This window comes from Lissotriton helveticus, chromosome 2_1 (assembly GCF_964261635.1).
Source record: "Lissotriton helveticus chromosome 2_1, aLisHel1.1, whole genome shotgun sequence".
Taxonomy (NCBI): domain Eukaryota; kingdom Metazoa; phylum Chordata; class Amphibia; order Caudata; family Salamandridae; genus Lissotriton; species Lissotriton helveticus.
In genome coordinates, this window is record NC_136059.1 from 97,240,485 (window position 1) to 97,256,519 (window position 16,035).

Genomic DNA, 16,035 nt, shown 5'->3' on the forward strand with positions numbered 1-16,035 from the left:
CTAGTCACCTATGACCACATAACACCAGTGGGAGGAAGATTACGATTTTACCTTCAAGAATAGAGAGAAATCCCATCAGAGAAGTGGATTCTCAACATCATCCAATTCGGATACTGCGTAGAGTTGGAGGAGATGCCAACAAGCAGAAAACCAAAAAGAAGACCACTAGCAAACAAACAGCTAGAGCGCCTTCAGGAAGAAGCAAAGGAGCTCCTGCAGAAGCAGGCCATAGAACCGGTCCCCTTCAGGGAAAGGAACAAGGGGGTATATTCAACGTACTTCCTGGTACCAAAAGTAGACGAAACAATGAGACCCATTCTGGACCTAAGGTTCCTGAACAAATTCATAAGAACGCAAAAGTTCAAAATGACCTCCCTACCAGAGGTGCTCCCACAGTTGCAAATCGGGGATTTCATGGTCACGATAGACCTCAAAGACGCCTACCTGCACATCCCAATGAACAGAAAGCACAAGCATATGCTCAGATTCACCATCGGAGAAAACCACTACCAGTTCATAACACTAGCCTTCGGACTAAAGTCAGCACCAAGGGTCTTCACAAAGTGCCTCGCGGCAGTCGCAGCGCACCTACGAAGGCAAGGAATACACGTATACCCTTACCTGGACGACTGGCTAGTGAAAGCAAAGTCATACCAAAAATGCAAGCGGGACGCACACACAGTGACGGCGACACTCATAAACCTGGGGTTCTCCATCCATTGGAAGAAATCATCAATGGAGCCGGAACAAGTGAAGATCTTCCTGGGGGCACAGATCAACACCTTACAGGGCATGGTGGTCCCCAGCGAGAAGAGGGCGAGAGCGCTGGTGAAAGAAACTCGCCCCTACCAGAAGGGGCAAGCTCGGACAGTGTGGACTGCGAGCAAGATCATGGGCATGATGGCATCATGCATCCACCTAGTACCAAATGTATGACTCCACATGAGATGGGGATGGGTGGAAGTGTTAGAGATGGAGTGAGTGTCAGGGGGAAGGAAAGTCTGTGACCTGCATGGCAGGGCATTCTGTGCTCCCTGTGATGTAGGAGAGGTTGGACCCAGGGCCACATACAGTCTGAGTCTCGTGTGATTTTTTTTTTTTTATCAGGTGGGTTTTCATCAGGCTTTTTTCCCCCCTCACCCAGGAAATCTGAGAACTGGAAAACCTGGCCAGTTATGATCAGACAGAGTGATAAAGGCTCCTGAGAATAGCGATCTGTCATATTTGTAATCAGGCCCTTAGTATTACTGTATGCATGGCCACAGCTTTCATGAGTGCAGCAGGAGCAGTCGCACCGGGATTCAGACATGTGAGGAGTCCATTGCCCCCCTAATTATGACTGCCTCCGGCTGCCTAGTCCTGGACAAAAAAAAAAATGCACCAGGCTAGTTGATTTCATACCTTTGTACTTGCATTATGGAGTCCAGTTTCAAAAATTTAACTTCATGGCTGAGGATGTGGATTTAGGAGCAGAAACTACTTTTTGGTGCACCCAAATACCACTTAGTTACACAAATGTTTGTTAGCCAGACCCTGAATGGAAGAATAAGTAATTGTACGCATCACTTCAAGGAAACACAGAAACAAGCCAAACTTTGGTGCCATTATGTGGATTATTCATTTATAATTTTTTTTATATTTATTATGATGTATGGAAATTTAGGCTATTTCTGTCATGCCATAGCCCATACTATTGAAGGGAATAGCCCTGCAGGAAAGCTGGAGCATTGTGGCATAAGCTTTCCCAGTGCACTGTGATTCAGTTAAGGTGGCCACTTTGTCAGGTAGCAACATGGTCATCTAAGCCGATAATATTTTGGATGCATTCTTGGTCATTTTAACTAATGACATTTGAAAATCAACTATTCTTTAATAAACAGTTTTTGACAACCTTAGAGTGGCACTTTTTACCATGACATGCAAAAGGAAGGGTGATGCCCTAAGAGAAGAAGCAAGTCACGACTACCAGCAAGAACAATAGTAACCAGAAGAGAATGAGAATGGACTAAGTCGCGCCATATGAGCGAATCAAAGAGGCTCTGGATAATGCCTCATGAGAGTGAACGATGAGGTGAATGTTGTTGGTAGACAATAAATGTCAGTGCCTAAGAAAATAAATAATCACCTCATACTGCTGGCAAGCCATCTCAGGATCCGGCACCATGGGATTTTGTGAGGTGACAATTAAAGCCTACTTGTCACATGCAATCACCCATCTAATTTGACAAGGTGTGCCCTACCCACCATCTTACAACTTGATTGTACATTCCTGGAACAGCCTTGTGCAGATGATTCCCTTCAGAGACTGAACAGTCACCTGACCACATTGTTCTATACAAACAAGAGTGAAAGGTGGCTGACAATCTACACTTTTGACAGCATTTGACAATTATCTCACAGACCTGTTCAATTTCAGGTGGTACTTCTGACTCCATGCAAAAGTAAGAGATATTGTAAACTAAACTAGTGCAACATTCTCCTTCTTTCAGCTTAAAACAATAACAGTTCTGTCAGATCCAGTTCTGATGAACCCATTATATTAATTTTGCTGGTGATCATTATCGCTGTCAATTGCATGACGTCATGTATTTAGGTGACAAACTGCAATCCACCTAATAGTCTGGAAGACTTTCCTTTACCAATCTGGACTTCTTGTTTTTAAATAGGTGAGTCAAGTAGACCATTAGGCGTAATACCTGAGACAATCGCAAGCTGCTTTTAATGTCTTATCAGTGACCCCTTTCCAACAGAATAATGTAAGAAGGATGTAAGCCAAGTCATGTGAGAAGAGGCATCTTTTAAGGTAGTGTCACAGGTCCCATCAAAATGTCAGATGTCTTCTTTACCAGGCAAGACTTCTCTTGCACAATACACCCAGTCTGATAACCTGAAGGATTTCCACACATCCCTATTGGACAACCTGTAAGAAGATGCCAGCTGTATACTACATGAACGCCCAATTGGTAAATAATGAAATGTAAGTTTCTCTTCACATCTACAACTACTGTGTAGGGCAAGACATCAGATAGCTCTACAAACGTAAGTACTTTTATCATTCAATTCATGATGTATACTTTCAATCATGTTTGATCAGAGGGACATAATTGAAATTTGATTTCAGATGTGTGTATATATATATATATATATATATATATATATACCTCTCAAAATCCATTTCAGTTCCTGCTTCTGATCTAAAGAAAATTCTTGGTGAATATTATACAATATAAGAGAATTTTATGGAAGTTGACAGTCTACCAAACTGGTTTATTACAAAAAGCCACATGAGATATTTATGGTTATGAGAGACCATAACCATGTGCAGCAACAATTGGCCATGCAATCAGCACTCATTCATAATATGATAGTTATTAATGGAGTAACATCATCCAAATAGCCATCAATGGACCATCAGCAAAATAGTCAGCGAAGAGACATATTAATGCTCACCAGTAACGGTCACTGCGACACCCTTTTTATCCAACCAACGGTTAATGTTGTCTATCTCAAATCTGAAAGCATAGTTTCCTGCATCTTCCTTTGCCACATTGGTGATGAGCAATGTGCAGTTCTTCTTGGTGAGGTCACCAAGAAGCTCAGTGCGTCCTTGAAACCTCCCACCAATTTCGGTGGAGGTGGAATGGTACACAACAACCTTTTGACCATTATTGTCTTGGTACCAGATGGGAGTAATTCCATTTGGCGTCATAACCTCACTGGGGAAGGTGAATTCACATGGGATGAACAAGCAGGACCCCTTCACAGTTTTCAGCTGAACTGGGCACAGCACGTTCCAAGAAGTCCCACATCCTGTAACAAAGAGGAAAGGAACAGTTAGCAAATCATGTAGGATGGATCTTTCGTAAATTTAGAATACTGTGAACAACCAATTCCAGGAAATGTCTATTGTACTACTCAATGTTGCTATTATCCACCTGTTCTGCTACGGGCCAGATTTTGAGTTTGGCAGTTGGGCTACTCAGTCACAAAAGAAACAGAGTACCCTGCCAGCCAAACCCTTGGTTTTCCACCTCATTTAGAGTTGGGCTGACCAGAATTATTCCGTCCACAAAGTTCTTGTTGGCTTCATTAAGGCAATACTTCATTCTATGGCGCAATACTTCATTCTATGGCCCAATGGAGTAAGGCCTGTCGGGGAAGGGCTTTACACTGTCTACTCTATATTGTGTGGATGGTGGAATGCCTTTATTTTACCGCTCCATCACTGCCACGTGAAATCTGGTGGCGAGGGACCGGAAAAGAAACAAAATAGCGTTAGTGTTTTGTTTGTCTTTGAAAACTAAAAGCTTTTGAAAAGATTGCCGGGCGGCTGTAGTAGCTGGCAATCCCACCAGCCAAATCTTTCCTGCAGTGACAGGAAATACTTTGATGACAGTTCCTGCCCATGTATAGAGATGTCCATGGGGATGAGGACCTTCCAATACCAGAGTTAATGTCCTCTTCCTTCTTGATGCAGTAAACTCCATCCACCACACTCTAAAGCGGCCCTGTGTCAAAGCAATGTGGTATGGTTTCACCTCATCATGACTTTCATATTGTAACAAACAAACGTACAATAGAGAAAGACAGACATGTTGTCTTAGAGTTACATGTGAGCAGAAGAGCACCGTGGATTGATAGCCACTTTACAGAGGTGCATCCCTTCATGCAGTTACAACATGAAATACATCTTCTTTCTGACTGGAGCTATCCCAGAAATTACTATTATAAAATGGTAATCTCAGTCTTGGGTGTCTGTGGCCTTCCTAAGCCCTGCCTTAGGTCTGTCTATTAAAATCAGATCAAGATATCTCCAAATTAAGTAGAAGCATGGTCAAACTGCTCACCTATCGTTTGTTTTTCCATGGAGTGAGGCGTCTTTGAGAAACCCACATTAAAGGACATTATTTAAGGTGTCTTTACTTTGACAAGATATAGTGAAAAAGCAGATGTCTTTGGCTGTTCCCGATGTGAGCTTCTCTCTTCCTTTTCGCACAAATCTGCTGTGTACAGCGTTAGTTCCTGGCAACTCCTGTAATTGTATTCTCATGTCTTGGTGAGCCTACCACAGCAACTATTAAGCCAAAGAGCCTCTTTGTTGCCAAGCTGAGTAGTAATTATGAGGGACTGCACACTTCTTGGCAGAGCTCTGTGCTTGGGACAAAGTGAATGAAAAGCAGGCTGCAAATGGTTTTAGAAATCATTTTTGTGACGTGTACTACAAATCTAAGTCTTGTTATGAAAAACAACAAATTGCTATTACACTTACAGGTTGAATAACTAAACATAGCTTACTGGACCCACCATGTCTTCACTTGGTCTCGTTTCCTTTAGGAATAAAACAAATATCAAAATATTTGCATTAGCTCAGGTCATCACTACATTAAGTCAGTGGGGGGGTGGCTCAGTGGACTAATGCATCAGCTGCAGGAATGTGTATCTGACACCAAGGTCCGATGTTAAAATCTCAGCCTTTCTTCATTCCAACGTTGATAAAATTAGCACTTTTGAGTTGAGTAACAGTAAATACCAGTCCTTTGTCAATCGCATTAAGAGATCCCTTTATGTGAATGTGTGCTCTACTGATACCCCTGTGATGTATTTTCATTTTTGCATCCTTTAAATGCTGTGATCTAATAGTGCTGGGGTAAAGTCTGTTAGATACATAAAGGTGTATTAATTTGCCAGACCATGCCCTGCTTAATCACCCATCCAGATGCAAACTGATATATGACTGATATGCCTCAACTCGGACAGTCTTTCACAAGTGATCCTGAAGTGGAGGACGCTCCTTCTCCCACATCTCAGCAGGACCTGGAACAGCCTCCCCACGCACCTCCGCACCATCACCTCACTTCCAGAATTCCGAATAGACCGTAAGACCTGGCGGTTCAAATGAGATTCCTGGACCTGCAAGCGCTTTGTGATTAGCCACGCAATATATAAACCCTGACTGATTGAAATCCTGATTGATTGAATGTCCAATTCTACTCAACTTTCAATGACAAATGACTGACACTGAACCAGACCTACAAGCCTTTCTGAAGCATTTCTCTCATGTGACACAATTACCCAGTCATACTGGCCAATTACAATTGTTCTTGGCATGAGACTGTCTATTCCTCAGTTCTGCTAGCCTGTCAGTGGCAAAGCTGAGGTGTGATGAGAGATGATCATTACTGGTGCCTTAATGAAACCAAGTTGCACTATGTAATAAGTAACACCTTCAGCCACTTTTGTGACGCAAACACAGTGCAAAATCTTAGTAAATCTCCCCCTACGCTCATCCTGGCTGCGGGTTTAGTTCTTGGCATGAAGCCATGAGGCATATTTGAGACTGATGTTCCCAGCTCTGCCAACTCTTCGGTGGCACGCCATGGCGAGTCAGTCAGGCCTGCAATAATGCACAAAATGTGTTGTTAGTAAAAACAAGTGAGTGAACTCTACCCAAAGTAAACACAAATGTAAACACAAAAATGAACACATTTGGCAACTTTGAGCATGGCATTTTCGTGCTTAGAAGAATAAAGCAAATTGATTCTTTCTCAGCACAAGAAAAAACAAACAAACACTGAAGAGATCAGGACTAGATCACTGGAAACTGCCTCTGAAAGGTTACAGACCTGCAGAATTTCTACAAGTTCAAAGGGACACTGAGGCAAGTTATTCTACTTTCCACTTGGGTGAAGTAAAGAGCTGAAAGCACTTGATGTCAGTTTATCTTTCCTGCCACTATGTCCATGCAATGAGATATTTTGAGGCCTGTGAGATTTCCTCTATTAGCCAAATGTTGCAAGAATGAACCATTTATTCTATTCAAAGTCTAGGATACAAAGTAGGCTTTTAAACACCTGACAGGCTCTACAAACGCACATCCGCCACAGCCTAAGTGGAAGTTTAGTGTCCTTGTTACTATTGAAACATGTGAATTATCATAACATACTTGTTACTACTGAAACATGTACATTTGCATAACATCCTTGTTACTACTATAATATGCAAGTTAGCATATCTCCTGTGTTTCACTCCTAACCATTTTGTAACTAGACCTCGTGGGCTTCAAGGTATACTTTAAAGTTGACGTATTTACTGTCAGAGGTTGGCTTAAACCTATTGTGATGGCTTGGGCTTGACAAGTGCACACTGAAGCTTTCTCTGCAGTATCCGAAGACTATCTTTGTCATGTTTTGAATTTCATTTGTGGGGGATGTAAGGCCAACCTGTGAAGTCATTGGGTGTTTGACTTTTATGTCATGTGAATATTGTTCGCACCATTGTACCATGGACTTGCCTATAAGTCAAATGTGCTAATTGGTGTTTATCAATTCATTTCCATGTTTAAGGAATAAACACGTTAGATAGAAATTAGTTAGTAGACTGTCACCGATAATAGAGTCAAAATAATAGCAATCTAGGTCCATAAACACACAAAATAAGTGAAAGGAAGACAGGCCACACGGAGTTAAAGTGGACTTCCTTTATTCATGTCCAGACACCAGCTCTCCCGGCAGCAACTGCCGTCCCAGGAGTTCCACATACACCAGCATAGCATACATCACGAGCGCGCTCGTGAAACAGTATTAAAGAGACAGTGCATCATCCCAACACATCCCCCTTCCCTCAATTGATTACAATAAAAATGAATAATCACAACTAACCCACCCCCTCCCTAAAACAAATAAAATGCATGTTTGATTAATAATCTTAGTAGAAACAATTACATGACTGAACTAAGGTGTAAGACTAATGATTGTCTAGTAAGTGACAAAATCTCGAAATTTCCCAGGAACTACTTTGCACCTGGTAGAACATCGTTTAGCAAATGTGCCATTTGGCTCAGCATTAGAGTTAGAAACAGGCAAAACTCGAGGACTGTTACTTGGAGACAATAAACTTGAGTCAGAGGTGGACAAATCACTAGGCTTTGAACCAAATATGCTCTTAACAAACTCCACCTTGCTCTTAGGAACAATAGAAACACGAGATTTGTTCCAAATTTTACCATTCTCCAGAATTATTACATGGTCCTTAACTTCCTTGACAAGGACAGGAGGGGAAAAACGAGCCAAACCTTTACGCAAAAGTACAGGTTTCTTGCTCCTTACCCAGTCCCCCGCTTGCACTGGAGATGACCTGAAACTACTCTGAGCATACTTAGCTTGAGTACATGCTCTAACATCCGCTACCCTGCCTAGTTTGACTACATCAATGTCTTTCCTTGACATCCAATCCTTGTTCAATTCCGAACCTGCTACTCTACCTCTGAGTAAGGTAAAAGGTGAGACACCCGTGCTAGAATTGGGGGTAACCCTCAACGCCCACAACATGTCGGAAATTACTTTCCTCCAATTCAAACCATTGATGTTGGCTAATTGTAACTGATCCTTGATTACACGGTTCAACCGTTCCACTAATCCATTACTTGAAGGATGATACAAAGAGGTGAGAATGTGCTTGATCCCATGGAACTTAAAAAAACTTTCCATTTCGCTCGACACCAATTGAGTGCCATTATCGGACACTAATTCTTCTGGCCAACCTTCCCGCAAAAAAATGTCTTTGAAGAAATTAATAATAGTAGCAGAGTTCATGCACTCAACAAATTTAATCTCCGGCCACTTTGACATGTAATCAATCAAAACTAGTGCATACTTGGGAGTTGCTCCAAGATTATAGAATGGACCAGCCACATCAAACGCCAATTTATGCCAAGGCAATTCCTTAACTTGTATCGGAGTCACAGGAGAAGGACTAGTAACTTTGGACTTATCACTAAGAACACAAGCACTACAATCACAAACACAGTGCTCGATCGTCTTGTCCACTCCAGGCCACCAAAAATCTTCACGAACCCTTCTTTTCATTGCACGAATGCCCAAGTGACCAACATGAGCCAAATCCAAAACTTTTTTACAAAGATCATCCGGAACCACTAATAAACCACCCCTACGTAAAACACCATCAATTAAGGATAGCTCATCACAAATCCTCCTGAAAGGTACTAAATCTGAAGGCAAGGACTTGTCGTCAGGCCAGCCATTGATCAAGTAATCCATTACATAGCACAAATTCGTATCTTCAGATACAGCCAACTTCCAATCAGTTTCTGACAGCGTAATACCAGCATCAGATATAGGACTCACCGCACACACCATTTCTAAATCCTCACCACTTTGCTCCAAATTATCATGAGGGAGAGGCAATCTGGACAAACAATCAGCCACATTGTTCCTTATCCCCGGGACATATTCTAAATGATAATCAAATTCACTAAGTCTGTATTGCCATTTAGCAATGCGAGGAGAAGCCCTCCCGCCACCTTTAGTAGTGAAGAGATCAACAAGAGGCTTGTGGTCGGTCTTGAGTATAATGTGATTTCCCCAAGGGAAATTCCTGAAATGTTGTACACCCCACCATAAGGCCAACGCCTCTTTTTCAATGGTTGAATATGTGCTTTCTGCGCCACGTAGAGTTCTGGAGGCAAAAGCAATAACTTCTACATTACCATCCAACCTTTTCTGAGATAATACTGCCCCAAGACCCACATTACTGGCATCGGTAATCACAATACATTGGTCATTGATATTGAATAGTTTGAGGGGACGTGCTTGTACAATAGCATTTTTCAGTGATGTAAAATCATTAGCACATTCTTGTGACCAATCATACTTGACATTTTTCTTTAGCAAATTCCTTAAAGACACAGTCCTGTCAGAAAAATTTCGAACAAACTTGGCGTAATATTCAACTAGTCCTAAAAAGGAACGCAATTGATCCTTGTTCGATGGTTCTGGTGCATTTTGAATGGCGTCTAACAATTTCATTTTGGGTTCTACTCCCTTAGCTGAGATGTGGTGACCCAAATAATCCACACTATCCCTGAGAAATTTGCACTTGTCTTTTTTTAACGTTAAACCAAATTTTCTTAAAATTTCTAAAACTGTTCTTACCCTGTTGTTATGTTTATCTACGGACTTTCCATAAATGAGAATGTCATCCTGAAAGAAGACGACTCCCGCAGTATTTTTGAAAAGATTTCCCATAAGGCGTTGAAAAACTGCGGAAGCCGACGCCAGTCCAAATGGCATTCTCAAATAACGGAATGCACCCTCTGGAGTCACAAAAGACGTAAGATGCCTTGAGTCCTTGCTCAACACCACTTGGTGATATGCTGAAAAAATGTCCAGGGTGGTAAAATACCTGGCACCTTCCAACGTGGATAGCATTTCATTTATGTTAGGTAATGGTTGCCGATCAACCCAAATGCAAGCATTCAAGTCACGCAAATCCACACACATCCTAAGGGACTTGTCAGCCTTACGCGCTAAAACTACGGGAGACAACCATTCTGATGCCTCAATCGGTTCAATCACACCCAAAAGACGCAATCTCTCCAGCTCGTTCTTTAATTCATTTCGCATGCTCAGTGGTACTTTGCGAACCTTGTGTGCCACTGCTTTAACTCCCTCTTTCAAAATAATTTGGTGCTGAAAACCTTTGAGTTTACCCAATTTGTCGCAAAAAACTTCCGGAAATTCATGCACCCATTCGCCATTACAGGAAACACTCAGGGAATGCACAGGCTCAATATTAGGTAAAGAGGCGTAATATTGCTTAGCCTCGCGTCTAGACAAAACCATATTTTCATGGTTAGGATCAAGGATCATATTAAGCTCACCTTGTTCGTGCCAACATAACAAATTGGTGCCGTCTTTGACAACATAAATAATGGAAGATGTAACGTCACCCTTAAACTCGAGCTCACCTCTAAATTTTCCTAATACTTCCACTCTTTTGCCACCATAAGCAAACATCTTAATGAAGGACTGGGACAAAAGAATATTTCCTAACATGTCTAAATCTTTAACGTTTACTATGGAAAAAGGAGAACCAGAATCCGCTAAAAATTTGATACATACACCATTCACACTAATGGAACAAATTGGGGATTTTCTTCTTTGAGATCCATCTATAGATGCTATCTCAACAACTCCATTTGCATCTATAGGAGAAGAAGACACCAATAATAACTCATAGCGCTCATCTTCATCATCAACATACAGGCGTTCATCAATGCTTTTCACCACGTGTGGAGATCCTTTCTGCACACTCGTGGCTTTGCACAAACGTGCCAGAAGACCTTTTTTGCCACACTTGAAACAAGATTGGTTAATTGCGAAGCAAAATTTAAAGTTTCCTAAGTGAGATCTACTACCACAGCGATAGCAAGACAATCCTTGTACATCATTCCTGGACCTGTTGGCAGGCACTGGAGAACGAAAGGCATTGGGATTCGAAGTCCTGCGTTCAGAAGTTTTGACTGCTGCTTTAGTGGTGATGACATTGATGTCAGAAGGTTCAGCTGGAGTCACAACAGTTGACGCAGGAGTACTCATTTCTTTTAAACAGAACTGAGAATGTTCAACAGATTTGGCTAAAGTCAACGCAGTCTCCAAATCAGGGTCACCAGAAGATAAAAGATTTTCACGCACCTTCTTGTCATTAGTGCGCTCGATAAGTTGATCTCTGATGATTTCATCCCTAAACTCCCTGTAGTTGCAATTGACTGCCAGAATCCTCAAAGCAGCAACAAAATCATCGATGGACTCTCCAGGCATCTGCGCACGTTGTAAAAATTTATGACGTTCCAAGACAGTATTTCGTTTGGGACTAAATCTTTTGTCAAGAGAAGCATATTCATCTAAAACTTGTGCATCACCATCATCACTCGAAATTGATATCCTCACTTCTTCAAGAGGTAATGTTTCCAGAATGGACCTTCCTTCAGGCCCCAAATTGTATACTAGTAGCGCTTTCTTTTTTTTAGAAGTGAAAACATCGCCATCAATGGCTTCAATATAGGCGTCAAATGTAGATTTCCATTGTTTCCAGGGCATAGGTGGAGGCCCTGAAGACTGTAAAAAGGGAGGTGGCGAGGCTACCTTTTCCATTTGCGTGGGGAGCTGCTGCCACAAAACTCCTATTGAGAAAAGTTTCTCTGCCTTTTTTTTTTTTTCCCTTAGAAATATTCACCTGCTTCAATGGATTAATTGTTAAGAAAGTCTTTGATAAATTATTACAGTTCTTCAGCTGTGCTTTATGATGTCATAGTGCCCAGATTCTGAAATGTGCCCAGGATGGTGATTTAAAACGTCACAATGCACTTAGGAATAGTCGGCATGTGCTGAGAATTCTTGCGCGCGTCACAAAGAACATGCAGGTGCTAACGCGCATCAGAATTACAGAAAATGTCAGATCGCGCATTGAGCTCGAGCGGGAGCAGGCGCGTCCGCTTGCCGTTTTAAATATGCAGGTTCGCGTAAGCGATAACTTGTCAGGGCAAATAGGGAGCAGGAAGCAGGGAATAATTAAATTCTTAGAATGACTCACAGTCTAAGGCTACTCTGTTGCCGTGTCGAAGCCGTGCCGCTTTTCTTTTCTTTTCTTTGAAGTTTTTACCGACGCTTCAAGAGAGAGCGGACGTGCTCTGTGTACACCGCAACACTGGGGAGAAGCGAAGTGCTGGACCTCGTCGCCAGTGAAAGGAAGACAGGCCACACGGAGTTAAAGTGGACTTCCTTTATTCATGTCCAGACACCAGCTCTCCCGGCAGCAACTGCCGTCCCAGGAGTTCCACATACACCAGCATAGCATACATCATGAGCGCGCTCGTGAAACAGTATTAAAGAGACAGTGCATCATCCCAACAATAAGTCAGCGTTACATCATTTATGCAGCACCCTAAGCTTCAAGTGTTTCATTTCAACCGATACTGGATGTCCCCGGACAAAGTTATGCGTGTCTGATGAGCGTGAAACACATGTCGGGAGCTACTCTTACTTATTCCAGCTTTGCTTGGAGTTGTACGTTATTAATATGAATCTGCCTATAGAAGATTAATGCATTGCTTTGAGGCTTTTAGTCACCTCCTTAAAGATAAGGTACTTTGGATTTGCCCTTTTGGTAAGAAGAGTCATATGGAAATAAATAAATATAAAGTGATAAATGTTAAACACAAGTAAGTAACACATAAGTATGCCACCATACCTTGGAATATCATAGTCGCCAGCCAAAATAGTTGTATTATAAACATTTTTCTTCTTTTCTGTGATCCAAAAGAAATACAAAGATTTGGTAAGACAGCAATAGGTACTATCAGAAATATATTCATTTGTTTTCCAGTGTCATTCACCACTATTGTTTACAATGCTGCAACAATTTTGAGCTGTCAACAAAAGATGGCGGCTAGCGCTTCTCATCATTTATGATATGCAGTGGGTGAATTCACACTGACTGGGCCTGCAGGCATAATTGTGGGTGAACCACAACCATCAGACATTAAGGGCCTGAGACCAAAGCAAACCATGTTCTTAAATGATTGTAAAGAACAGTTGGCTAAAGGATAATGTCTGTTATGCTTGAATGATATGTGCTCAGATAAAACATACATTTCACATACAATCCTCATTGTAACTCTCAGGATCCTGCATAATTCCGCTGCAATCCTAGAGCTCTGAGAATGATTCTATGGAACTAACAAGCTAGGAGGAGCTAGATAGGATTAACCCAATGTAGTGTTGACAGGAGTCCCAGAAGGCTCCAGATAGTGCAAAACAAGGCAACTAGATTAGGCATACTCCAGAAGAAGTGTGCATGGAGAACAGCAGCTGCTAGCTGCCTGTGGCAGACATCTTGGAACCAAGGTTGAACTATGCACAGAGCATTCTTTAACAAGCAGTCAGGTTGTCTACAAGGTACACTTTTATTATACTGAGAGTTATAGGTTGGGAGTCACTTCAGCACAGCCACTACAATCAGCACAGCCACTACAATACATCGCAGGTAAGATTTTAAATAATTACTTCGGGAGTCAACACATCACAGGTAAGAACAAGTACGTATTAAAATTATAGTTATATGGCAAAATATTGTGCAGGACAATATCGACTGACATGAATATCGTGACACACATATAGTTTACCAACATATGTTTTTATAAATTGTTTTCAAACAAACTTTGATTTTCAATTATGTATTATCATCAAGATACAGACATTTCACACTGTTGGAATTAAGGACATAAATCGATCACTAAAGCCATCAGACAGGGTAACAACTGCTTCGAATGCTTTATGGTTTTATACCTATAATCTAAATGATGAAAATATGTAAAAAAAATATCGTGAAAGAGAATATCGCCCAAAATAAGGTAAGATAAATTTTTTTAATCAATATCATCTTTAAAGTATTTATTTAAAATAGTGCTAAATCTACTGTAAAATAAATACTTTTATTCAGTTATTTAAATCTTTATATCTATACTAATATAATAAAGAGAGAGCTCAAACCTTTGAGGCGGGTAATCTCAGGAACCACAGCACCAATCACAACACCCAATACAGTGTTGGAAAGGGCAGTTGCAGCAGAAGGACATAGGCTATGCAGACGCTCCCCATATACATTTAAAAGGTAAAAGAACCGTGCAGGCAAAGTAGTCCCTTGTGGGCGTGTCTGCGTTGTGCTGTGGGTGTGTGCTGGGGGGCAAACGCTGGGGGCGTGTGGTACGTTCCGCCCTTCATGCCATGTCTCATATCGTGTGCTGGGGCGCATGGGCGTGTGCGGGGCGCGGGATTACGGGAAAAAAAAGCGAGCGTTGTGCCCAATATTTCATTGTTTTTTCTTCCCAGGTTCTGTACATTCCAGCTCCGGGTGTCCACCCTGCTCCCTTTAAATACCCCTGCACCCCATAATCATAACCCACCCTTACTCCTTTAAATACCCCAACACCCTTAAACACTAACCCATCTTAACCCTATAAATATACCATGTACCCCAAAACCCAAACCTATCCCTAAACCCTAAGAATACTCCTGTACCCCAAAACCCAAACCTAGCCCTGAACCCTAAAAATACCCCTGTACCCCAAAACCCAAACCTACCCCTGAACCCTAAAATACCCCTGTACAGCCAAACCTAGCCCTGAACCCTAAAAATACCCCTGTACCCCAAAACCCAAACCTACCCCTGAACCCTAAAATACCCCTGTACAGCCAAACCTATCCCTGAACCCTTAAAATACCCCTGTACCCCAAAACCCAAACCTACCCCTGAACCCTAAAATACCCCTGTACCCCAAAACCCAAACCTAACCCTGAACCCTAAAAATACCCCTGTACCCCAAAACCCAAACCTAGCCCTGAACCATAAAAATAACCCTGTACCCCAAAACCCAAACCTAGCCCTGAACCCTAAAATACCCCTGTACCCCAAAACCCAAACCTAGCCCTGAACCCTAAATATACCCCAAAACCCAAACCTAGCCCTAAACCCATAAAATACCCCTGTACCCCAAAACCCAAACCTACCCCTGAACCCTAAAAATACCCCTATACCCCAAAACCCTAACCTAGCCCCAAACCCTAAAACTACCCCTGTACCCCATAACCCAAAACTATATCTGAACCCTTAAAATACCCAAATACCCCAAAACATATACCTCAGTACCCCAAAACATATACCCCTATACCCATACTTACCTTATACAAACATTAAAAAAATCATGCTTTTACCATTCATGCATTTACAACGAATTTCGTTGTAAATGTATGCGTGGTAAAGCATATAAAATGTAATGCCATGCGTTATAATGGCATTGCGGAGTCATGGTACTTTCGTAATGAAAGTATGCGGAGTTATGGTATGCGGTAAGAAAGTTGCGGACTAATGGGTGTTGACCCTCCCCCGGTAAGTACATTGGTGGTACGGCGGCCCACATCTCCAGCAACATACTCATATTTTTTTCACCACCGATTTGAAAAATGCACAAGTCTCTCTCATTGATGGCCAGCACTGACATACACTTTTAGACACACCTCCCGCCACAAGTGCTAGAATTGTGAACTTTAGAGCTGGGGAGCTACGTTCGAATCTCTGCATCAGCTCAACATCCTGTGATTCCAGGCAAATCGCTTTATCTCCCCATGCCTACCACAAATGAATGTGTTCTTCTGTAATGTAAATTGGGCCATGTTGTCG

The 16,035-nt window shown here is 41.9% G+C and overlaps 1 protein-coding gene across 1 annotated transcript in view; it reads right to left on the reverse strand.

The window, feature by feature from the left end:
• The window catches only part of LOC144817756 (sialoadhesin-like), a 252,600-nt gene that overhangs the window by 177,061 nt on the left and 59,504 nt on the right, over nucleotides 1-16,035 (reverse strand). Inside the window, 2 exon segments of the mRNA XM_078674542.1 lie at nucleotides 3,451-3,810; nucleotides 13,048-13,105. Of these exon segments, the coding sequence (XP_078530668.1) occupies nucleotides 3,451-3,810; nucleotides 13,048-13,093 (406 nt within the window). The 5' untranslated portion in view covers nucleotides 13,094-13,105.